The sequence below is a fragment of the Sinocyclocheilus anshuiensis genome, unplaced genomic scaffold (assembly GCF_001515605.1).
Source record: "Sinocyclocheilus anshuiensis isolate Anshui unplaced genomic scaffold, SAMN03320099.WGS_v1.1 scaffold446, whole genome shotgun sequence".
Taxonomy (NCBI): Eukaryota; Metazoa; Chordata; class Actinopteri; order Cypriniformes; family Cyprinidae; genus Sinocyclocheilus; species Sinocyclocheilus anshuiensis.
Window position 1 is genome coordinate 3,953,590 of NW_015544247.1, and position 25,511 is coordinate 3,979,100.

At 36.4% G+C, this 25,511-nt stretch overlaps 3 protein-coding genes and 1 pseudogene across 9 annotated transcripts in view; 2 read left to right on the forward strand and 2 right to left on the reverse strand.

Moving 5' to 3' along the window:
* Positions 1-44: 44 nt before the first annotated feature.
* Positions 45-9,290, reverse strand: LOC107697674 (epithelial cell-transforming sequence 2 oncogene-like; annotated as a pseudogene).
* ccdc28a (coiled-coil domain containing 28A) lies at positions 8,859-13,385 on the reverse strand. Of its 4 annotated transcripts, none has more exons than XM_016498644.1 (6): positions 13,130-13,385; positions 11,067-11,235; positions 10,805-10,968; positions 10,574-10,728; positions 10,455-10,477; positions 8,859-9,545 (listed from the first exon to the last, which is right to left on the reverse strand). In XM_016498644.1, the coding sequence occupies exons 1-6, from the start codon at positions 13,203-13,205 to the stop codon at positions 9,491-9,493; spliced, it is 642 nt and encodes a 213-aa protein (XP_016354130.1). In that variant the 5' UTR covers positions 13,206-13,385; the 3' UTR covers positions 8,859-9,490. The 4 variants fall into 4 exon arrangements, with proteins under 4 accessions (XP_016354130.1, XP_016354132.1, XP_016354131.1 ...); XM_016498646.1 differs by lacking the exon at positions 13,130-13,385 and adding an exon at positions 12,005-12,146; XM_016498645.1 differs by lacking the exon at positions 13,130-13,385 and adding an exon at positions 11,993-12,146.
* snap23.1 (synaptosome associated protein 23.1) lies at positions 12,664-17,798 on the forward strand. 2 transcript variants are annotated; one of them, XM_016498642.1, is made up of 8 exons: positions 12,664-12,816; positions 14,704-14,818; positions 15,667-15,708; positions 15,851-15,899; positions 16,048-16,165; positions 16,352-16,525; positions 17,141-17,285; positions 17,447-17,798. In XM_016498642.1, the coding sequence occupies exons 2-8, from the start codon at positions 14,762-14,764 to the stop codon at positions 17,504-17,506; spliced, it is 645 nt and encodes a 214-aa protein (XP_016354128.1). In that variant the 5' UTR covers positions 12,664-12,816; positions 14,704-14,761; the 3' UTR covers positions 17,507-17,798. The 2 variants fall into 2 exon arrangements, with proteins under 2 accessions (XP_016354128.1, XP_016354127.1); XM_016498641.1 differs by lacking the exon at positions 12,664-12,816 and adding an exon at positions 12,823-13,009.
* A 4,328-nt stretch (positions 17,799-22,126) lies between these two features.
* The window catches only part of LOC107697695 (synaptosomal-associated protein 23-like), a 16,543-nt gene continuing 13,158 nt past the window's right edge, over positions 22,127-25,511 (forward strand). The window contains exons 1-4 of one of the 3 annotated variants that reach the window (XM_016498489.1): positions 22,127-22,272; positions 22,608-22,697; positions 23,220-23,261; positions 24,046-24,094. In XM_016498489.1, coding sequence (XP_016353975.1) covers positions 22,641-22,697; positions 23,220-23,261; positions 24,046-24,094 — 148 coding nt within the window. In that variant the 5' untranslated portion in view covers positions 22,127-22,272; positions 22,608-22,640. The remainder of the gene's footprint in view (positions 22,273-22,607; positions 22,698-23,219; positions 23,262-24,045; positions 24,095-25,511) is intronic. The other 2 variants (XM_016498488.1, XM_016498491.1) reach the window with 2 other exon arrangements.

Consider the following 25,511-nt stretch of genomic DNA (forward strand, 5'->3'; position numbering starts at 1 on the left):
TAAAGATACAGACTTTTTTATTACAATAATTCATACTTTAATCATGCATAATCAAACAGTATATTCATACCAATTCAATTTACTTGGTAGTAAAACAAAAGAAAAAAAATGACTATCTAGTGTCCATCATAGTTTCTTACTACTATGTTCATCTTTAGTTACGTGTTATAGCAGCATTTATAGCCCTGCGTAAAGCAGACAGCAGCCTGATCTTGTCCTCTTCTCTATCTGTAGCACAGATCCACTGGCGCTTTGGGCTCTCCAGCTGAAAAGCGTTTTGAACATCTGAAAAGATTATGGATAGGTTGAAATGTATATATAATTTCATATTTTATAACATTAATAAATACATAAGACATAACATATGACATAATTATTTCAAACTTTTGTCTGGTAGTGTAGTGTAGTACTGCTAATTTTAGAGACAACATAATGAACATTGCATTGCCGTATGAAGTTATAATGACACATACACTTTGTGTCTGTGATTTCCGTGAGATTTAGACAGTGAAGAGCCACAGAGGACAGAAAGGTGTGAGTCGTGTTCACTGCCAGACAAAATGGCACGTTTGACACACTCCTCTCAGTCAGCACTAGAGCATCATTGAACAGAAACAACCCCAGGTCACTCGCATGCTCATACATCCTGAGAAGAAAAAGAGAGAAACATCACAGATCAGTAGGGTTGCTTGAGTAAATCTGCTTCCATAAAGGAATAGTTCACCCCAAAAATTAAAATTTGCTTAGCATACTTAGCATTACCTTAGCATATCTAAGGTAATCTAAGATGTAGATGAGTTTGTTTCTTCATCTGAGCAGATTTGGAGAAATGTAGCATTACATCACTTGCTCACCAATAGATCCTCTGCAGTGAATGGGTGCCGTCAGAATGAGAGTCCAAACAGCTGATAAAAACATCACAATAATCCACACGACTCCAGTCCATCAATTAATGTATTTCTGAAACAAAGCCGCATGTTTGTAAGAAACAAATCCATCAAGTATTTAATTTCAAACCATTGTTCCCAGCTAAAATAAATTATCCATAATATGTGACCCTGGACCACAAAAGCAGTCACAAGTAGCACAGGTATATTTGTAGCAATAGCCAAAAATACATTGTATGGGTCTAAATTATCAATTTTTCTTTTATGCCAAAAAATCATTAGGATATTAAGTAAAGATCATGTTCCATGAAGATATTTTGTAAATTTCCTACTGTAAATTTTCCTACTTCATTTTTGATTAGTAATAAGCATTGCTAAGAACTTAATTTGGACAACTTTAAAGGCAATTTGTTCAATATTTATACACATACATACATACTTAAAATATTTTTTTGCACCCTCAGATTCCAGATTTTCAAATAGTTGTATATCGGCCAAATATTGTCCTATCCTAACAAACCATACATCAATGGAAAGTTTACTTCCTCAGCTTTCAGGTGATGTATAAATCCTAATTTCGAAAAATTGACCCTTGTGACTGGTTTTGTGGTCCAGGGTCACATATTGTTTTCTCTACTGAAAAATCGTCTCATCTGAATCAAGACAGAAATATGCACAGATTAAGCACTGTTTACAAAGTGGTAACAGCTCTAAACAAATACGTCGGTGGATTTTGATGTGAAAGGACAACAGGGGATGGACTTTTTTCACTGGAGGAAGTGTTATTAGGAATTATGGACTCATATTTTGGCCGGAAGCGACTGTTTAAAGTTAAAAGGCCTTAAATATGGATTGTTTCTTACAAACAAACAGCTTTTTGCTTCACAAGACATTAATTGATTGACTGGAGTCATGTGGATTACTTCTGGATTATTGTGATGTTTTTTTATCAGCTTTTGGACTCTCATTCTGACGGCACCCATTCACTGCAAAAGATCAATTGGTGAACAAGTGATGTAATGCCAAGTTTCTTATTTATACTCATTGCAAAATTAATGATTGATTTCTCATTTCTCACCATAAACTCATTTAGATGGCCTGAAGGTTAGAATTTTTCATTTTTGGGTGAACTATTTCTTTAATTAAAAAAATACATTCAAACATATTGAGTTATGCTGTTGTTGGTTATCTACAAACAGAATAAGACTGGCTTCAGGTAGACAGAGAGACTCCCGTTTCTCTGTCATTTGATCTCAGGTCAATGGCAGCACCTGAGAGAGGCAGCAATGTCTCCATTAAGGCAGCTCAGTAATGCCACATCCTGTGTGGTGACCAAGTATCTGCTTTCCTCCAACAAATTCTAAATAAAGTACAAAAATACGCTGTTATACTGTGTATGAACACTGACATCTGCATATAGTGCACTGCAAATACATACTGTATGGCTGTCCATCACAGGCTTTTCCTGTTCTTTTAAGTCCAGAAAATTTGCCTTGTGACTTTTAATGGCCTGTGAGAACCTGACCTCTGTAAATAAATGGCTGCTGCGATGACTATGCAACTTACTGGGCAGCTTTGAATTGTGCTCTGTGCCTCCATGATTCTCAAGTCTCGATCCAGACTCTTTTTCAACTGGGAATGAATAGCAAAGCATTGTCTTAAATTAAGGTAAACACATACATGTTCATATTAATTCACTGAGCACTTTGTTTTTAAACACACCTTGTGGATGAAGCCTCTGTAAGTCAGCAGTGAGTTGAGAGCAGACGATAACTGTGTGTAGTCCGGATGCTCAGATGGTGTGTGTAGCGTTAATGCCTGAAGCAAAGTCACATACACCTCCACTCGTGCGGATGGTGTGAGAAACAGCTCCTGGAGACTGGATGTACATTTGGAGCGTTGCTAGAGTCACTCTTGTACAACTTTTCTCATTTGTCTGAAAACCAGCAGAGCTGTCATTTTTACTGTACCTCAGCATTCTGGTAGCAACAGTCCGGTCGTGTCTCTTCAGAAAGCTGCGGAATACAGGAAGCATCTCACGGCACTACAAAACATACACAATTATGTAACAGATAATGACAATGATTCAGTATATAAAATAATGTACATAAGTATTATACACCAGAGGTATTAAAAAAATGTTTGGTTTGTTTGTTTTTAAAGAAGTCTTTTATGCTCACCACAGCTGCATGTACTTGATCAAAAATTCAATAAAATCAGTAATAGTCATAGCAATAGTAATTATTAAAATAATTGTTTAATTAATTTTTTAAAATGTAATTTATTCTTGTGGTGCCAAAGCTGAATTTTTGCAGTCATAACTCCAGTCTTCAGTGTCACATGATCCTTCAGAAATCATTCTAATATTACTTACTATTATCAGTGTTTAAAACGGTTGTGCTGCTTACTATTTCTGTGGAAAGCATGATACTTTTTGATGAATTCTTTCATGAACAGAAAATAAAAACATGAATTTGTCATTTTTTGGAACAATGTACTGTCACTTTTATAAATTATTATATATCATAAATATCATGAATTATTAATTCATAAACATTATTAGTTTTATGGGGTTGTACCTGAACTAAGCTTTCCTTGTCATAAATAGGTAAAATCATCTGATATTTCAAAAGACTTGCTGACATTGACAAATTCATGAGAGTCTGCAGGGGTCTCTATGTTAGCATTTCCTGTGTTATCCTGTTTCCTTTTTTTTTTTTTTTCCTGCATGCCTCTGCACATTGCTTGTACCACATGATTTTGATTTGGCAGGTAAGTGTTTCAAATATTTATATTTTGTCAAAACTGCTTCACTGCTTTGATTATGATGACAATAAAATATTATACCAAACTATCCACTAATATTTTGTTTTTAACATACCTTGTCTATACTTCTGAGAATGGTAGGATAGTTGTTGAAAAAATTAGTGTAGACCCGTAACTTGGTGCAAAACTTGACACAAACATCCCCCACACACTGCAGCGGACCCCACTCCTCCCACCTCTCAGTCAGCTCCTGTGAAGAGCAGAGTCTTAGAAAATGAGAAAGTAACAGAAACAGAAACAGAAAAGTATATGTGGAAACATGGGAAATCTTTTACCTGTTTGTCTCCAATATATCCAGCAGAGGGCAGAAGATGGTGATGAGACCGACTGAGCTGATGATGGCTCGGTTGGAGTCCAGTGCCGCTCTGAGAGGGGTGTAGTACACTGTGGCCACCGCTTGAAGTTGTCTCACATATGTTTTCTCACTATTTAAAAGCTCTTTGCACACAGCACTGCGTCTGTCTGCATCACTTAGCAAGCCCTAACAAAAAAGACACATTTTAAGCACTGAAGGCATTGGGTAAACCAAATGAATGATCTAAAACAGAAACATTAGCAGTAACCTTTGGAGATTCTGGACTTAGGCCATTAAAGGAAGCAATTTCTGTAATAAACAGTGGCTCCATGTTCTTCAAACTATTGTTGACTGAAGACTTCAGTAGAAAGTGACCCAAGAAGTCTAAGGGATCATCCTACAGCATGACTGTGACTCAGATTTAGTATAATGCAGCAAGATAATCTGAGATTTACTGGAACCAAATGTTTCTTGCTTACCGGAGTCTCATTCATCAGGGCCACGAGGCCATGAACCAAACACTGCATGACCTCTGATTTAAGGGAAATGACAGGCATCTTTATATGATCCCAGAGGAACAGACCTGGAAAGGCCACACAAACAAGGAAAATGGTTTGAATACATACACAGGAGGGTAAATATAAGGTACATAATTGACGTAACTGCATAAGACTGTGTTTTCATTTCTGACTTCCCCAGGATGCGGCCTCTGATCTCTTGACACATGAAGTGCAGCTGTGGCCCCAGCTGTTTCCGCAGATGCTTACAGGCTTCCTCTATCCATTCAGCCTGTCGGCACCAGCTAAGAAGGAAGGTCTCATGCAGGTACACCAAAGGAGGAAACTCACCAGACCCAGACCACTCACTGAGAACTAGCAAAAAACACAGAAACAAGTGATACATGACGTCATTTATGTATAATCTAAATGAATGAATGAATAAATAAATAAACAAACAAGAAATGTTATTATGATTTTTTTTTTTCAAATCAATATTATTTGGATATATAAAGATATATTATAAAATAAGTATATGAAACTGTATTTTATATATGTAGATTTATAGTTTTTTCAATAATACTTTGTACTCATAATCTTAAAAACATGCACAATTTAATAAGACATTTTAATAAAACATTTAAAATAAAAAAGGTACATAATATTTCGAATTATTTAATAAGAATTATTATTTCTTAGTATTTTTATGAGAAATTATTGTGTATTATGAGAAACAACTTCTATATAGAAACATAATATACATATAATGTAGAAATTATATATATCTATATATATATATATACCTATATATATATATATATATATATATAGGTCACTTCATAATTCTACTTCCATATGTGTTATATGTTACTTCTGACTGAAAGTATAATAATAACCCACACTCAAGAGATTTTTCTGCAACTTACTGTACTGGTAGGAGCCCGTACAGATCCCTGTGGGAGCTCTGACATTCAGACCAGTCAAAACGGACAACTTCCTCATCAGATCCATCCCTGCAACTGAACAATCAAAGAACTCCTGAATAAAAGATACTTACAGTAAATGTTACATGGGACAAAATGCCACTGGGACAAAACAGACAAACTCTATCTGAAGCTGCCAGGGGAGCAAAGATGTTCACACTCCCTCCTTCTGAAGCAGAAACTACCCAACCACAGATTCTCCCAGAACTCCCTCACAACTGGCTTTAGCACTGTCTTCTCAGTTATGCTCATTCCTGGATAAAAGACAATGTACACATTGTATACATATTGTACACATTGTATACATACATACATATATATAGATATAAATATCTGTAGGATGTAATCATTACTTATCATTATTTTTTTAAATGTTAAATATTTCATTCTATTTTTTTCTTCTATTACATTATATTTTAGGCCTATAGATACGGATGATTTATTAAGAGTGTTTGTTGTGTTTTGTTGACTTGTTCATCATTTACAGCTTCTTTTGTATTGCAATTTATTGAAGTCATTCAAATATTTGGCATAAATGTGACAGCAGCTGTGTGTTTTACATGGTTATAAAATCTGCCCTCATAAAGAAAAACTATTCCAGCAGGCAAAAACTGCCTGTTAATACTTTTCTTTTTATATAAGATAGATTGGACCCAATGTTACTACAATTACTCAAGGAAATTACCATCTGTGAGAGTTATCTCTTCTGTGCTTCCTGTCACCAAAATGCCGAGACTTTGCACCATCCTGCCTTGAATCACCCTTTCCACCAGAGAAAGCAAAGCCTCCAAGGTCATTCCTTGTGAGTCATACGGTAAAACCACCAGACAGTTGCACCGCGGCCAGAAGCAGCTAGAAATATAAAGTTAAACTCCTTTAGTTCATAAACAACTGTCTATCATTCAACAAGAGACATAACTCAATGATAGACATGAATGAGAAATAACAACGTTTTACTTCATATCCAGGAACACTGGATGACACAAGCAGGAAATGAGGAAGAGGACTATAGGAAGATTTGACTGGCTGGGTGAACAGTGAACTGAAAGAAAACAACATGCCCAGGATTATTTTTTAAATATTGTTGTGAGAAGAATTATAAAAGTTAGGCTACTAAAATATGATGGCTAGAAAAATTCAGAAAGATATTCACCAATGATGCTACTGTAATACTGACCTCATAGTTTTCAATAAACTGGTGGCACATGTGCTCCCAAGAGTGTTATTCAAGCTTGAATCAAGCCGTGGTTCTCTTATATCCACACTAGAGAGTGAATTTTTCAATCAGCACTTGTCCTACATAAGGAAACCATGACAAATAACACTTTTGTGTACATTTTCCTTGCATGTAGTACAAGACTAAGATTGTGTTACATACAACGTGAAGATGAGTAACTAACACATGATCAACATAGTCAGTGATTTAATGCCTTTGTAATTTGAAATACTTAAAATAAAAGACTGAATGAAATGAAATTAAAATAAATAATAAAAATAATACAATTAAATAAATTAAATTTGGATGAGACATGTTAGTAGACAGTCAGCTTTTGCTGTACACTTTCATTGTCAGCGTCTCACCCCAAGTTGAACAAGAGCAGCAGTAAGTGGCTTATGAATGGTTCCAGTAAATGATGTGCCCAATGTACCGGTGTTTAACCATGCCCTCCTGGTCTTCAAAGCAGCTTCTGTGGAAAAATCAGACAGAAATATGAGGACCAGAGCATCAGCCAACTGAGATTATTAGTCTCAGATAATTTATATGAAATAAAACTCCTTAACCTCAATCAGATCATTTCATAAAGGCATGTAGAGTACATGAAATGCTGGAACCCTGGCACTCACGTTTATGCTCTGGTACCTTGTGCCTGATAGTTTGTCTTATGTTGTGTTCTCTCCATCTATCCTGCTGCTCCTCTGATGCTGTCAAACTCTCATTCAAGGTACCATAGACACCTGCTGCTTCCCGTGGAGTTAGAATATCTAAACTGGCAGTACAAGCCACATAATGTCTTTTCCTTGCCCCATACTCATGATCTGATGGGCTGTAGGGAAGAAACCAGCCCAGACGGATACACTTCGGAGACCACAGACAGTCCTAGAGAATCACACAGAGATTTTACTGTGGGTGAGTAAACATATTCAAAACATTGTCTTTGACATTTCTGGCATTCATTCTGAAATTGAAATTTACCCTAGTTTAGAACACTTTCAGTAGCAATGTTTGAATGAAGAGAGAAATATGATAAAAGCCCATTATCTAATCAATTAAAGGCACATTTGTACTGATTAATTTCTTACCTGCTCTGCCAGAAACTTCCAATGCCAGCACACCTGTGCTGCAGAGCAGATGTCTCGAGGACTGAGGAAGGACATGATGTAGAGAGACAGAAAGCGGGGCAGCACAGCTGTGAAGTCCATTCGAGTGATGGGGACCGATTCCGCCAAACAATCCCTGGTGAACCTAAAAGGATAAAAAAATATGTATTGACTACAAATTCTTTGTCTGAGAAAGTGTCGTTCTTGTGTGTAAATCATGTAAGATCAGAAATTAGGATCTGAGAATTCACTTGAGCTGGGTTTTGGAGCATCTTTTCAGCAGCTGACAAATCAATTATTTTCTTTGTCGGTCGGTCCACAGGTCAAACCAATGGAGGATGAGAGCTGTTCTTTCCTGAAAAAGCTGCAAATGCATTTACTGAGATTATGTGGTTGTAAAAATAAACACACACACATGACATCGATGTAAAATAATAATAATAAAACAAAATATAAAGTAATTACATAAAAAAATAAATAAATCAAAAATACATATATAAAAAAAAACAACAACACTTTTTTACAGGCGTCCATGCACTGAATCTAGTTTCTGTGGCGTCGAAGCGCGGTGCGTCAGACAGCGACCGTCTGTAGTCACTTCCATTCATCTGCCATTGATTTTTAATATCCGGATTTCCGCGGGTTTTTGACTTATGATGGGTTCTAAATTCCACAGACGTCACAACAGTTAAACTGGTTTAAACAGTCCAAAACTAACACTGCCTTTCTCGATTTGTAGTTAAAATAACAAGCGGCGACATATTTGTTTCATTTGCAAATGCACTCTATTAAATGAATATGAATTTTACGCGAAAATGAGGTGTTCTGCTTGTTTAGTTCTAAACAAACCTCTAGCCTACTTTACGCGCTCGTTTCCCTGGAGACCAAATAACAAATGAAGCTCTGCAAATTCCTTCACACGAATCGTGTTTTTTTTCAGCAGCTCTTGTGATTTTGCTCGGAGACAATTGTTTTTACATATTTATGTTAAAATACGTAAACTATATAAATACTGCAGTTAATCTACGTAATTGAGAAATCAGATGTGGGGTAATACAACTTTGAACTTTATTGACAGAAGCATGAATAAAAGGTTTAATCAACAATCAGCCAGTAGCCTATGTTACACTTTACATTTCCAACATTTCAATTTAAAATAAAATATGTAAATATGACTATAACCTAAAATATACCATGTTACTTTACTTTCATTCTGCAGTATCAGGAAACTGACATCTTGGATGAAAATAACCTGCCATTTCCTTTCTATTAATTCCCTTAAAACAGGACATAAACACAAACAGCCCATCAGTTCCTTGTTAAAGTGAATTAGTGAAAATGCAAAGGTGCTGCTATTGTACAACTCCAAGGCAACATTTAAGACATAAGATTTGATTAGAAGTCACAATGTTATCGAGCATTACCTTATGAGCATGTATTTCTTGTGGTAACATATGATGTGATGAGAAGGACAAGTGAGCATTTCATCACGACTGTTTGGATTTGTTCTTTGATATCATATCTATAAAACATAAAACTATAGACTGCAAACAAGCCAAGCTGACCAATTCTAAAAGTTTAAGATCCACAGTGTCACCGATATGACTGTAATACTGGTGTTTCTCCACAGCTTTTCTGTGCTAAATATGCACACGGTATTCTCCATGGTAGAGCTTTTGCAGTTTATATGCTGGAAGTTCTGGGGACTTCTTGACTGTCAGCAAGGTTAAGCTTTTGTCTAAAGAATTATAGTTAAGGATACTCATTCAAAGCATATGAGAAATCACTTGCTTTTGACAACTTATATGTATAAAATAATTATATGCATAACTAAAAAAAGTATGAATAATTTAAATGAATAGTTCACCCAAAAAATTTAAATTAGCTAAAACCTGACTCACCCTCGGGCCATTCAAGATGTAGATGAGTTTGTTTCTTTATTAGAACAGATTTGGCGACATTTAGCATTACATCGCTTGCTCACCAATGGATCTTCTGCAATGAATGGGTGCCGTCAGAATGAGCGTCCAAACAGCTGATAAAACATCACAATTCATCACAACAGTTAACATCTTGTGAATCAAAAAGATGCGTGTTTATAATAAATAAATAAATCAAGAGGTGTTTAACTTCAACCTGTTGCTTCTGATTAAAATACATGTCCTCTATCCATAAAACTACATTCACCAGTGGAAAATAAATTTTCTTGTCTGACTCAAGACAAGAAATTATGGACTCGTATTTTGGCCAGAAGCAACAGTGCAAAGTTAAAATGCCTCGATGAATTTGTTTCTTACAAACAAACAGCTTTTTTTCAGCTTCAAAACATGTTAATTGATGAACTGGAGTCATGTGGATTACTTTTTACACTTTTTCACTGGAGGAAGTGTTATTATGGATTATGGACTTTTGGTCAAAAACGGCGGCACCCATTCGCTGCAGAGGATCCATTGGGGAGCAAGTGATATAATGCTAAATTTCTCCAAATCTGTTCCAATGAAGAAACAAAGTACATCTTGGATGGCCTGAAAGTGAGTACATTTTTAACAAATTTTCATTTTTGAGTGAACTATTTCTTTAACTTAACCCCTATAACATCATCCAGTTGAAAGTCATCAACATAATTGGTGAAACCATGAAAGGATACATTGAGGAGCTCAACTCTTCCAGCTAAAGGAAAAAAAGTGAACTTCATTGGATTGTCTGGATAATTACACGAAATAACTCATAGATTTGTGACTAAATATTTAATATTGCTTTGCTTACATTTAATAACAGTTTATCCATGTTAGTGTCATAAGCGGACTTCCTCTGGTCTTCTGGCAGCTCATCCACTTCTCCATACAGGTCAAAATGCAGACGAGCCAGTGTTTCCTGCATTTCTCTCACATGCTCCATCTGATCAATGGAGCACTCATTGCCTGATTCAGAGATTTTAATTTTAATCAAAACTGTAAACACACTTTAATGTAGCTGTACTGTACTGTAGGAGCTTACCAAAGGCTTGTAATTTTCCAGAGTGGAAGTCATTAAGAAGGCTGAGCAGCCCCTTCTCCATCTCCTGAACATCAGACACGTCTGTGAGAAATGAGTGCTGGATGTGGGCAGACTGGTTACTCTTACCCGACTGACTCTGAGGCCTCGGTTTGTCTCGCACTCCCCTAAAACAAAATAAATGAACCAACATATGAAGATTGAAATATGAAACTGTCATTTTAATAACTTACACAGATTTAATATGATGATAGATGATGCTCACCTGCGATACTTTGTCCTCTGACTGGAGTGCGTGACCGTACCACCAACACCGAACGATCTGCTGCTGGATGTTGTCTTTCGTGCAGTGACTGGGAGAGGAGGCTGGTTGGAAGACGGTTTGGGGCTTTTACGTTTCTTATTTTTTTCTTCCATTGTGTCATCCAAATGATCTACAGAATAAAATAGTACTTATGAGCAGAGAAGCCTGAAAAGTTTAAAGTGATTTGAGTTCACAATAAAAAAAACACATATTTGATAATGATGCCCTGCAAGCTCCAGTTTTGGTAATGTTATTGATTCCCAACTTTTTAACCCCAAGATCCCCCATTTTCCAAGACAACATTTAAAAGCCCCTCATGTAGGCCAATATATTTCCAAACTTTTTATTACTAGAAACTAGGGGTGTTTACAGATTACAATAATTAACCACAATTAGTTGTGTGACTCGAGAAGTTTCAAGTACTGTATGTTCTGCTATAAAAACTGTTTTTTAGACATTTTGACTTCTTTTTTTAGCAGGGTATAGTATTGTAATGAAGTAAGATTTTGTAATATAATTATTAAATGATATAAATATAAATTTTTACTTCATTTTGTATCCTCCACGGAAGTTTGCTGAGGCCCCCTAGCGGGCCCCTGACTCCGGCTGGAACCACTAATCCGCGATTACACTACAATGTTATGCGTTTTATTCATGATGAGCAGGCGACAAAATAATTCACACTGGCAATCAAACTTCATATAAACACTGTCCGGTGATATTAAACAGTGTCATAACGTTCATTAACAAGCGTTTCTAATCCTTTTACAGTAACACGCAACATGTAAATAATATGCGAGCGAGTCGAGGTGCGACGCTGAGTCGTGAGAAAACATGCCTAGTAATCATTAACGCAATGTAGTAACACATGCACAATTGTATCATACGTTTAATTTTACCGCACAAAGGAAGACTCCACTGTTTAGACTGAAATATTATCCCCTCTGAAAGACATTCTCGATGAGATTAGGCTGCTCTAAAGTTGGTACATCTGACCAGCAAGTTTACAAAAGGCACTTCCGGGATTTATACGTCATCATCGTGGTGATCGTTAGTAAACAGCTATTAGTAAGCGGCTGTCAAAAACAGTTACAACGTGCATATATATATATATATATATTTTTTTTTTTTTTATCAACAGACATTTTTGTTTAATCCAGTTTGAAATGGAAGTCTGACTGTTCTTTTGAAATATTGTATAACAAACCAGTTACAAAGAGTGACTTAAAGATTAAAAAATCACCAAAAAGCCACTCGCTACAGTGGACCAATTTAATGTTATGTATTTTAAAAATCATTACTTATAAATGACTAATGCATTACATTAATGACGCACCAGAAATAGACACGTCTCTTCCTATTTTATTTTTATACAGGAAGTAGAAATAATCGTAGCAATTGGGCCAAAACATTTTTTCTTCTTCTGTTTATTGGATGATCTATTAAAATGTTAACTACTACCTCTCATAAACGCTTCACCCCATCCAACATCTTTTCTAGTGTTGTTGATAATTATCTTTTCTATTTATACTTCCCTTTGACGCATGCGCACCAAGTCACCTGTCATATGACCGCACATGCGCACCACTGTCATAATCTGTCTGAAGGAATTTCGGAAACAGTTTGGATCAGCGCGAACAATAAACACTTTCTAAAGACTTAAACCGATCGATTCCAGTCTTATCCGTGTCCTGTCCTGGAAACAACCTCAGTAAGTAGCGAGCGAATCGTTGTGCTCCAGCTTGCGTCCGGTATTTCAAAACAAAAGGATGTTAATGCGTTTCTACTTCCCCAAAGCGGAACTGAATACGAGACCAACTCACCAACTTCTGTCTTAAATAATCAAACACATTTTATCAGTAGCGTTAGCGTTAAAGAACACCGTGAAACATCATGAGTAAACAGTAAGTAAAAAAAAAAACCTGTCCGTAAGTAACGTTAGTGGTGTTGGGATCTTGGAGACTTGGGGAAATTCACGAGGACTTTCCCACTTTCAGAGTAACGTACTAACTTTCTTTATTTACCTGGCAAAATTGTGCTCTGTCCTTCTGGCGTTGGGTGTAAACCGTACATCTTGGAATCAGCAGCATTAAACATCATTGCTATGGGTTTATACTCTCTGATAAGATCGGATTGTCTTGTTTAAGAAACAAATATGTATAGTTTCCTGAATGTTGGTTCGGAGGATTTGTCAGATCTTCAAATATAGAGGAGTCATGCTGTAGTTTTAATCCCATATGAACATGATACTGCAGGTCCAGATAGTGCTGTTTATATTCTGTCTGATGCAGAATACAGTGAAAATAGTGTGAGAGACATGACGTAATGACCTTACCTTGAGGAACCGGTTTTTGTTGACAAGCTGGAAATCCATATTTCTTAAAAAGGCGTTTCTCACGGATGGACTGTTCAATGGAGTCAGTAACATGTCGTTCAGGGCCATGTTAATCCTCTTAAAACACTCTTGAAAAGCCTGGATAAGTAAGTTAACACCAAGAGAAGTGAATTTAAATAGATAGTTTACCCAAAAAATTACAATTCTGTCATTTGTTCACCCTCATGTTGTGCCAAACCTGAATGACTTTCACAAAGGCAGTTGTAAGGCAGAATTTGCCTCAGTCATTATTATCGTTCATTGCATCTTTTGTCTTTGTGTTAGACAGAAGAAATTAAGTCATACGGGTTTGAAACATCATAAGTGAAAAATTGCAGATGAAATATTCTTATATGTTTGTTCTTGTGGATTTGCATCTACCTTATTGGAATTTGGAACAGGAAAAGGCTGCAAAAATGAAGGAAAAGATACACGAGATCTGTTTCCTGTGCAAACAGGCCTGTTACCCACTCATAAGCACTTTATTAAGTCTTTTTACCACAGAATTATAAAAAAATTAGTGTCCTCAGTATCTGTTTATTTATTGTTGTATGAGTATTTCTGCTCTTCAGGGTAACTTCTTTGCAATGAAATGTACCCCCAAAATGGCATGTATCTTATGTTGAACATGTCATCCACAAAAGCTTGATAGAAACATCACACTTCTTTTATCTCTCTCACACCCATCTCACACCATTGTTAACAGTGTTTTAAACAGCATAGACATACGCATTTTCAGTTTTTGTTTAAGGGCGTAATTATCAGCGCTGAGTAAAAGTGTTGTCTGTGCTGCTTATGACCTCTTGGTGTTCTCTTAGGTGTAACATGTTTTATTGAATTTGTCATTCATTTTAAAACGCATTTGACAGCTGATAACTTTTCATGCTGAATTTCTTTATTTTCATTATATATTTATTTGGACTTTCTCACCCACAATTGTGTCATGTACTCAGCCTTGTGTAACAAAAGTTGCAGTTAAAACTCAGGTTTTGGTATGTAAGACTTTCAGAAATTGGAAAATTAGTATTATGGACTACTTCTGTAGTACTTAATGGAGTTTCACATTAAAGAGGATCATTTGAGCAACATGAGGCTGAGTATTGATGAACGATAATATTTCCTTTCATATTCCAGGGGGTAAATTTCAATGGGAAAGCTTTTTCTGTGGGCACCTTTGTTTGTGTGGGTATGAATGGCTTCTGAACTTTGACCTCTGACCTCCAGACCCCAGAGCGTAGAGCTTAAGGCCACAGGAGGGGCGGCAAACTTGGACACCAGCAAGATGGCAGACATGACAGTGGAGGACATCACATTGAGAGCCAACCAAGTTACAGATGAGGTATGCTTGTCATCTATTACTATAACGATATAACAGTAATTTGTTTTGATGTGATTTTGCAAGTTCCTGTATACGTGCCCTCTCATTGTTTGTGACAGCAAAGTCTTTTTCTCTTTTACTCACAGTTTTATTGCTCTATTTTTTAACCTTATAATACTTTTCTTGCACTAACGGTTTTAAGATTTTCCTCATGTCTTCTTGTTGATTTTGCTATTTTCTGTGCTACTAAAATTGTCAGATAATAACATACTCCTTTCTTGCTTTCCTTATAACTTTGTTTCTTTCTCTCTTTCTCCTTCTTGCTGCCTCTGAAGGGACTCACATGAGCCTGTGTGCTGTAATAAAGACTAATAGCATGAAGGGGACACTGTGCTCATGCACCACAGCATGGGTGACTGGGGGTAAACTAGAGATCCATGAAACCCCCACCCACTTTTTCATTCTGACATTACATGTTTTTTTTTACTTTGATTGTACAATTAGTGTTTTAATTTCCTTAGAATATAATTTCCCAGGTCAAAAGTGGATTAATAGCCATAGTTGGAAAAGTTTCACACATTTTTTTCACAGCAATGCCTTACCATTGTGTTCCTGTGTACATCTTGTGTTCCATGCATGGTTTCGTAGAATTATCAAGGCTTTTCACATTTCGGACAATTTCTCTATTCACCTTTATATCTACCCTTTCTGGCTTTATGAGCCAAAGATGCACTGAAATGTTCAGTGTGCATTGTTTTATTAGATGTTTGCATGCAGAACTCAAATTAATGTTCAACAGAATAGGTGCTGTGTCAAATTTCCGTAGTGATTTGACTACCTTTTGAATATGTGCGTTTTGTTTCTTTCAGTCACTTGAAAGCACTAGGCGGATGCTACAGATGGCAGAAGAGGTAAGATTTCCAATGAAGCCTGGAGGCTTGAGAAACACGTTACTGTTATTTGATTTACAGATTCAGAATGCCTACAGCTATCTGCATTTGCTCATTTGAATTTGAGATATATATCTTGATATAAGCATTTGTATATTTTCAGAGCCGGGAGACAGGTGTCAAAACAATGACCATGCTGGATGAGCAGGGAGGTAAGTGGCTGCATCATTCCATTCCTCCTCATCCCTGAAACCTACTTCGTTACTCAACATTATATCGTTGCTATAATCTATAAAAGCTTTGTTTAGGAGATGCTGGCTCATTTTATTGTTGAAACCTGCTTCATTCTGTCTTGATAAGAGCAACTGAGGCGAGTCGATCAAGGAATGGACCAGATCAATCAGGACATGAGGCAGGCCGAGAGGAACCTGACTGATCTGTCCAAATGCTGTGGCTTGTGTGTGTGCCCATGTGACAGGTTCGCTATTATAACTCCACTTCTCTGCTCCTGGATTTAAAATAATCTCCATTATGTTGTATCATGGAACACCAAATTCAGTAGGATTTTTGTGGGGGCTTCTCTTTGCATTTTATTGAAATTAAATGAATTGTCATAAGATCTTTCAGGAGTAAATGAGAGTATTAAAAACCTCTTTTCTTTTAGAGTGACGTCTATTGAGCATGATGGGAGATATAAGAAGACTTGGGGCACAGGTAGTGACAACTCCAGCACAGAGGGAAAAGAGGGCGGCGTTGTATCCAGCCAACCTAATGCTGTTCGCAATGGACAGGCTGTTTCGAGTGGGTCAGGGGGCGCATCTGGCCCCTACATTAAGAAGTGAGGGGAAATATAGCACTAAATAATAGGATTTCATCCAGTGTCAGACTTAAATCTTTTAATTTGAATCAATTGTTTAAAGCAAGTAAATGAAAACCGTATGTTAAGCTTCTTGTCCTGGAAATAGATTATGCAATCTGACATTAAAGCCACACTTTCTTCTCATTTCTGTGATTTTACTGTACAAATATTTGTGGAGCCAGACTGTTGCGACATCATTTGAATAAGCTTCCACTTTGTTGCATGCCAGTCAGTCAATATCAGATGCCAAAACATGAACATTGGTCATTTTGCTTAATCACTCAGATGGTGAATTCCTGTCAATGCAGGCAGTTCATGACCTAGAATAAGCTACAGTCTTGTTCTCCGTTTGATAGCATTTAGCTATTATTAGGATATGTTGTCTTTTCCCTGCCACATTAAATATTTTTGGTGGCTGAAGGAACTGCAGTTTGACTCCACATGTATGTGGTAATTTTTTTTATTTTAAGATCTTTACAGCTGGTTCATACTTCTGAATATTAATTTAGATTAGCAAAAAGTGCTTTTTACAATATTATGTCTTGAGGTATATTCTGTGTATATACTGTATGCTTTATTGATATTTCCCGAAAGAGTAACAAATGATGCACGAGAAGATGAGATGGAGGAGAATCTGGGTCAGGTGGGCAGCATCATCGGGAATCTCAAGAATTTGGCCTTGGATATGGGCAATGAGATTGACAAACAGAACAAAACCATTGACCGCATCACTGATAAGGTAAATCTACACCGTCAAACAACTAGGCATCTAATGAAGTGGACCTGTGAAAATATTAATATTTATTTATTTAAATTAACATTATTGTTTTTAAACAATTTAATTAAGATATATAAATAAGATATATTTTATATAAAAAAAATATATATTATTTTTCCCAGGCTGATATGAATAAAGCTCGCATTGATGAAGCCAACCAGCGAGCCAACAAACTTCTGTAGAGAATGGACACTGCTAGCATCACTCAGGAGCCTGATTGTTTGATCTCTCTCTCTCTCACACACACACACTTTCTGCTTCACAGCAATGAATTGCAGCAAGTGAGTTAAGTTCTTCCAGTGCCATCTGTGCCTTTTTTGCCGTTCTGTTTGTACTATTGTAAATAGCTGGACACATGCACACACAGGTCTATTCCAGAGCCTCCTGTACAATCAAGTCTTCACCCTTAATATGTGAGACAAATATGCTGGACGCACCGAGTGCAGTTGTTTTTGCGGCTTTGCTCACTGCTGCCCTCTCAGTCTGTAATGGAAGGATTCTAATCTGTCGAGATGGTGATGGGTTTTGTCCGTCCCTCTCCCTGCACTTCAGTCAACATGGCTAATTGTTTCACTAATCTGAATGAAGGGCCAAAGACTTACGACAGAACTTTTAATGTTCTGGTTTGTTGCCCTTATAGCCGTTGATGTATGTTTGGGCTAATGATGTAATGTTTTGTTTTTATGTCATTTTTTCTGTTTAGCTGTATCTTTGACTGATTATACTCATATTTAATTATCTTAAGACATTAATGGGCCTTGTGAATGCAATTAGTCCTGTTCAATGTTTGGGGGGAAATGTATGGTAGTGTCCTTTTTAATGGCATAATTTACCATGCTATATAGGAATAGGACATTTCAATGTATCTATTTTACTGCTAATAAAGCCAGTATAATTGTTCCTTGTTTTTTTCCGTTTTGTGTGTAGAAGTGACCAGTAGAGGGCGCTGCCACATTATTTTGTTATTTTATGGTGAAATTAAAGGTCTAACCTAGCAGATTTCTTTAGGCAATGCAACAAATTCATGTGAAAGGCTTGAACCTGATGCGAAATCTGCATGGAGAAAAATTTTGAACTCATGAAATCCCAGATTATGTGGGTTTCTATTGGAATGACTGGAATTGACCACTTAATGGCAAGCTCTCACCAGTTATGAAAACGATGCATCGTAACAGAAGTGTTTGGAATGGCAAAATTAAAAGAAAAATAATTTTGTGCTTGAACGCCTACTAATATCTCTACTGCCTGAATTGCAAATATTATTCCTCATTATTTAGCAAGTAGAACAACTAGCCCATATAAGATAAGTATGTTTATAACAACATTATTTTCAACTTTTACAAAGACACTCTTTTAAAAGAAATCTAATGTCTGTATGGTCTCTCAGCCTAGAGTGCTGAGGACTGGTTTCTGTTCATTCCAGCTTTCATCTTTTTCATGGATAGTTTTACTTGGACTGACTCTTGGGACTGAGTATTACATAGTAGGCTAGTTATTTGAAACATTTGAGGCCTCAAGAACTAGGACAGTGCCTTTGTTTCAACTCCCTTCGAGACTTTCTGTGTCTGCTGTTTAGGAGACTGCTGAGGAGGGTCCACATATGCTGTGAAGCCTGGAGGAACTGTCCTCAAGTTATCAGCCAGCCTTGTTCCCTGAGAGTATGACAAATCTAATACCACATAGGATGTAACATAAAAACAAAATCTGAGGAAAAATTTAAACATGCAGGCTACAGATAAGAGACAGAGGATTCCCTTCATCTCCCTGGTTTAGTTCCCCATTTTGATGGCCTGAACTTTGGTTTGGCACTGACATCTTTTATCAGTTACAAAAATTAGAATCATGTCTGAAATACCGATATTTTTTGTTGGTATAAAGGCTTGCTTTCTTTCAGTGAAATACAGCCAGGGAATTTGATGCTAAAAACATGATAGTTATTAGAAAGAAGACAGTTAAAAGGACAGCTCAGGGTATTTTCTTATGTAGGTCAAAAACTGTCTCTCTACTCACCCCCATGTGTGCCACCTTGCTTCCTGTTAAGAATGGTTGGCCACAAGAAGCAAAGGCAGGTGCAATACCTGCCATTATCTAATAATTTTAGATATGCAACTCTATGGCTTTAACCATTGGTTTATCAACAAAATACAAGTTCACACACACAATTTTAAAGAACATACAACTTCAGAATCTGAGATCTCTGGTCTGGAGTAAATATCAGGGCCCGTATAAATATCGATACTCAGGTGCGTTTTATTTACCAGTGGTTTTGTTTATTTAACAAAAATAATAATAATAATAATAATGCGTACAATATGCATTGAATTGGACGAATAACCTTTGTTCGCGAGTAATTGTGTAGGATAGAATTATTTTCCTGCTCATCTGAACACACGCAAATGTTGCAAGACAGAACTAATCAATCACAGAGAGCATTCACTCACTGCTGACAGTGCAGTCAAACAGGGCTGCGTTTCTCAAAAGTATCATAAGAAAGCATTAAAGCTTTTGGGAAAGGCAGCCCTGAACAATGCTTATCAGAGGACAGAAAAAAAAAACATAAATGTTTGAGTTATTTCACAATAAACAAATTGAAATTGTAGCCTACATAGTTTGTGCAATTACAATTATTTAAATTGAACGTTGAAAGATAATATTGATCATGTTCTATTCTGTAATGTTAATAGAAATCATACACTGTCAGAATAAAAAGGTTGCATTTTATGCATGCAACAGCCATTCACTGGCAGTCCCTAATGGCAGTACAAAATATTGCACTAAATCAGAAGTTCAAATGTTACAAATAAGTTAGAATATTAATGTTGTAATACTGGTAGCACTAATATAAAAATGTGATGATATATGTTACAAAAAAGTAACAATTTTGAAATACGTTGATGGTTGTATTTTTTTGTATTTGATCTCAGTATTCCTATCAATGTTGTATAAGGGTTTTTTATGCATAATAGTAACCCTAGAATGTGATCAAACAGTTTAAAATAGCTGGGCTAAGATATATAACAATTTTTAAGACTGCAGAAATATGTTAATTCAGTATACACATTATCCACCGGTTACAATTGTGACTGACCATAAAAGAACATTTTTCACACACTTTTCCAAAAAAAAACAATTATTATTTTACAGGGTTACTAATGAAACATCATTTGGATATTTTCATGTCTGGGAAAAATTTGGGATTAAATGGGTTAAAATGCGTTTTAAACAAAGTTAAGTGGTTTTCATTACCCATTTTACTCTTAGTCATTTCATAATTTCATAAATTTCATAATTTAAAAGTTTAGTGCAGAAGTATCGAATCGGTATCGATATCGACGATACTGCCTTGAAAAATATCAGTATCGTATCGAAAACAAAATAAGGGGTATCGCCCATCCCTAGAGCACACATGTAAGAGGTTGACAATTAACTGAACCTATACTTGTTGAATTAGTGACACTTAGCCTGCATTTTAAAATCTTTATTTGAATGTGCATATTTTTTTTTTATTTTTAAACCTTTATCTGAATATGGCAACATAATATCGCGCTCTACAATATGAATAATATTATATTCTATGAATAAATCTCTGACAGAGACCCCTCCCCTATCAGCCAATCACTGTGAGTATATTAAGTGAGCATGCTGACATCATCCATAGCAACAAGGTCAACCTTGCCCTTACTCTTAGCTTAAAGGGGCCATATGATGTTGCTAAAAAGAACATTATTTTGTGTATTTGGTGTAATGAAATGTGTTTATGCAGTTTAAGCTTCAAAAAACACATTATTTTCCACATACTGTACATTATTGTTTCTCCTCTATGCCCCGCCTTTCTGAAACGTGTCGATTTTTACAAAGCTCATCGGTCTGAAAAGTGAGGTGTACGCTGATTGGCCAGCTATCCAGTGCATTGTGATTGGCCGAATACCTCAAGCGTGTGACGGAAATGTTACGCCCCTACCTTACGCCCCTTAACATACTGTGATTCCCTGTCCGGCCGGAGCGATGAGACAAAAACATTAAAACCCATTATTAATCGAGGCATTTGTTGCATCCAGTGGGGACATAATTACGGATTATAATGACTTATGCTGTCTTTTTATGCGTTGCATCGTGCCGTGTAAACATAAAACCATGTCTGACTGCATTTGTGATCGGAGAAATGACAAACAACAAGCGCTAGTCTACACTGCTCAAAACTTGCGTTTGAATCATCAGTGGCAAATTCTTTATATATAAAAAACGTACTTATAGTCTGTGAGTCAGAACAGCCGGCAATGTAGTCTACTCTACCAGGATCAGGAAATTGATGTTGATGTAGGACCGTGCTGGTCCTCAGCGACCAGCACGGATCAGCTCCAGGCATGACGAAGCGGATATCCTCCTCTTTTGGAAGGCCAAACAAAGTAGTTTCGCTTTCACAACGAAACACACAGCGCCTTCACCACATGGAGGCGGCGGCAACAACAATACTACAGCGAGAATCAAAGACTCTTAACTTTTATAAAGAATATCTCTTTGGATTTGAGACTTTAGTCTTTGCAACTTTACAGATCTTATTTATGCACCAACAGCTTGTAACACTCCAAAGAGAAAGGAAAAATTGAAATCGCAAAAGTTTGTCTCAGAAGCTTTGTGAATAGGTTTTAAGAGAAAACGCTAGCTAAAAAACTTTTACCTCTATTTAGGAGAACTCTTAGCGGTAAGATAAAATGTTTTGTGAATACGGACCCAGAGGTGTATTTTGAGGTGGGATATGGTTAAGGGGTGGGCAAGTACCTTCAACAGCTCCTTCCTGACTACGTCACTATGAGAAGTTATGTAAATATGCTGTTTCTCCTTTTGTGTACCCACAACTCTCTCTGAGGGATTTTTGTGATGCAAAGAGGAAACGTTAACATGTACAACTGAATGATCACAACACTCTGAACTCTGGAGTATCTTGAGAGTAAGTTCACAGATACACATACACTTACAGGAGCTAAAAAGAGTTAAATATTATAAAAGTAGCTAAATATTCTACTTTGTAGACAATCCTCACTTTTTCTTTTGCTGAAATTCTGCTGTGCATAATTGCTTAGTAGTGTGACTTGAATCAAGTTGAACTGGTTGTTTGTTACTGAGCTAGGAACCATTAAGTTAGAGAAAAAGTTTGTTTTGAATAAACCATACCATGATATGCATTACATTCTATTATAATTTCTGATTGGCAGGCTAAGAATAGTTTTTTTTTTTTAAATCTTTGTTTATATGCACATGTATCATCTTACATTTGACTTACAGTTTAAAATCCCAGCAGAATCCCAGTTCAGCAGAATGGCAGACATGTCAGTGGAGGAGATGACAACTAAAGCCAACTGTGTAACAGATCAGGTAAGTTTGTTATTTGATTCCACACGGATGTCTAAGATGAAGATTATATGAATCCTTCTTGTTCTTTTATTAGTTGCTGTTTTCAAGTTCCTGTAAAATTCCCAGCTCATATGAAAGCAAAGTTCTTTCATTTCTGTAAACTGAAAGTAAAAATATTTATTTTGCCCCATCTAGTTATTTTCAAATATGGTTTTGTGAGAAGTGTGGAAATAGTTTTGTACAACCATAGTTTATCAGAAGTATCAGTGTACATTCACTCTTCATTCATCTGAAATATTTAACACATAGTTTTATTTTACAGTTCTTTGTCTCAGCAAGTACTAGTTAACATCTAGCAATCAGACTTTTTTTCTTTTAGAATTGCAACCATTCTGATGACAGAATTGGGATAGATAAACTCAGAATTGCAAGACAAAAAAGTCACAGTTACCTCATTTATATTCTTTATCACATGGTTTAAACAAGCTTCCATAAATATTTGATGTTAACGTTTGACTAACTGTCCTTTTATATGTTTTTCAGTCACTTGAAAGCACTAGACGAATGGTACAAATGACAAATTACGTAAGAGATCTTATTTTAACCAGTTTAACCAATGACACATGAATATAGGCGTACTCCTTAAAAACACGATGAAGAAAACCTATGCCATAAATTTAAAATAGTTATTTCATATTATGTATACTTCAAATCCATTAACATATTTTTGACATATCACTTAAGACTTACCGATATAAAATTATAATTAAACTTTGTTTGGAGTATTTCTTTACTACACAATGCACATTTCTTAATATTATGCCTAAAAGGTGTTTTAATATCACTATTAATAAGGACTGTATCATCTCTGTATAACATCAGTCTTTAAATGCAAGATATTTAAAGTGTACCTGAAGTATACTAACAAAAGTTCTACTTTAGCACAATCAAATATAATTCAGTATATTTTTAGTTGGACTTCAGCACTACTTCCACACAATTTAAGTGCATTAAGTACAAAATTAGTTGTTCCAATTGTAGCAGACTTTCGGTATACCAGTTTAGTATATACTAAAGTACAATTGCAGGTTATTGTTATGAAGCACATACATATACATAAATGTACACATACATATACATAAATGTACTTGTATACTTAGCACAAAATAAATGTATATACAGTGGGTACGGAAAGTATTCAGACCCCCTTCAATTTTTCACTCTTTGTTATATTGCAGCCATTTGCTAAAATCATTTGTTAATTTTTTTTCCTCATTAATGTACACACAGCACCCCATGTGTGTGTGTGTGTGTGTATATATACTTTTAGATGCTTTGAGTTGAACTTGAAGCATGTGTATTTTTGCAGAGTTTGAACGTTGGGGTCAAAACAATGACTATGCTAGATGAGCAGGGAGGTGAGTCCTTTATCTCAATACTCCTGATTTCTGATGTCTAACTCAATATCCCACAATTTGGAGGCCTGTTCACACGCTATAGATAGCCATGAAGTCTCTCTTAAAGGGGTCATATGATGCGATTTCAAGTTTTCCTTTCTCTTTGGAGTGTTACAAGCTCTTGGTGCGTTGGTCAAGGTAAGAAACGTGCAGGCTGCCAGCTTTCCATCAATTTTTTTGCATAAATTGCTATAATTTTTAACAGTTCATGTTAAGTTTGTGTTCGTTTTAGTAGCCTAGGCTAAATAGTTTACCAATTTACATAATGTTCTTGAAAACTATTATACCGAGCAGCAGCCCCACAATTAATGTTGCTACTTTCAGCCTATGTTAAGTTCGTCGGTTGTTCACAAAAAAAATAATAATACAGCGTTTCAGTGTTGTACAACATTACATTTTAATGCCACGATATTGGTGTAATGGTCTAAACTCGCGTGGAGCAGCAGCATTTACTGTGAGCCGCTCTGAGACACGGATATGACCGCGTGTGAAAGAGCATAGCAGAGCTGCACACGGCAGCGTGTGTGTATTGTAAAACCTGTTTCACACCGCACCGCACATCGGCGTGAATGTTAACGAAAGACGCCTGATACACCGCACACTGCAGCAGAGGTATGCATGTTAACGAATGAGTGCTTTTACACTGGACGCTGCAGCAGCTCGGCAGCGGGTTTGGCGTCGAGTCTATTTTTTGCTGTGCTGCTCAGCAGCTCGAGCTTAAAGCGCCAGTACAAGGTTGAAGGACAATTTGACAAAAAAATTGAATTGACAAAGTATATATTGCACAGAAAAAGCATATACTCGTAAAATCCTTTAGGAGATCTCAATTGCAGTCAGTTTCCTTCCTTTGCGAGATCTCGATGAGCGCATTTACATGCACATTCTTAAGCAGATTATGCTTAATAAGCCGAAAACGCACTTGGTCATATAAACGCAGTAACCCGTTTTCTTTTATCGGAGTAAGGTCATAAACGGCGTAAGCATAAACCGGTCGCAACAGGTAGTTTTTTGCTTCTTACTCCGATTTCGCACAGCATGTAAATGCAATAACCCGCTTTCTGTCGGCTTATTGAAGTTCCCATGTGTGATACGTGACAGGAACGCATCGTTAGTGCAGATTTAAGCGCATCTAGACCGAGCAAACGTCTTGCAGTAAAGAAAGAAGGAAATATATCACAAAAGCAGACTTTTTCATGACTCAGAAAATGATAAAAAATGTGTTCTCATCTTGTGCAGCAGAAGTAGAAGTGGTTCAGTCACAATGCTGCATTTATAACTGCATGAGAGCATAATATATGAGCTGTAAGTTTCCCGACATGTTGCAAGCTTAATTTAACATCACAACTGACAAATGTATGGAATACTCGGAGTCAGATAC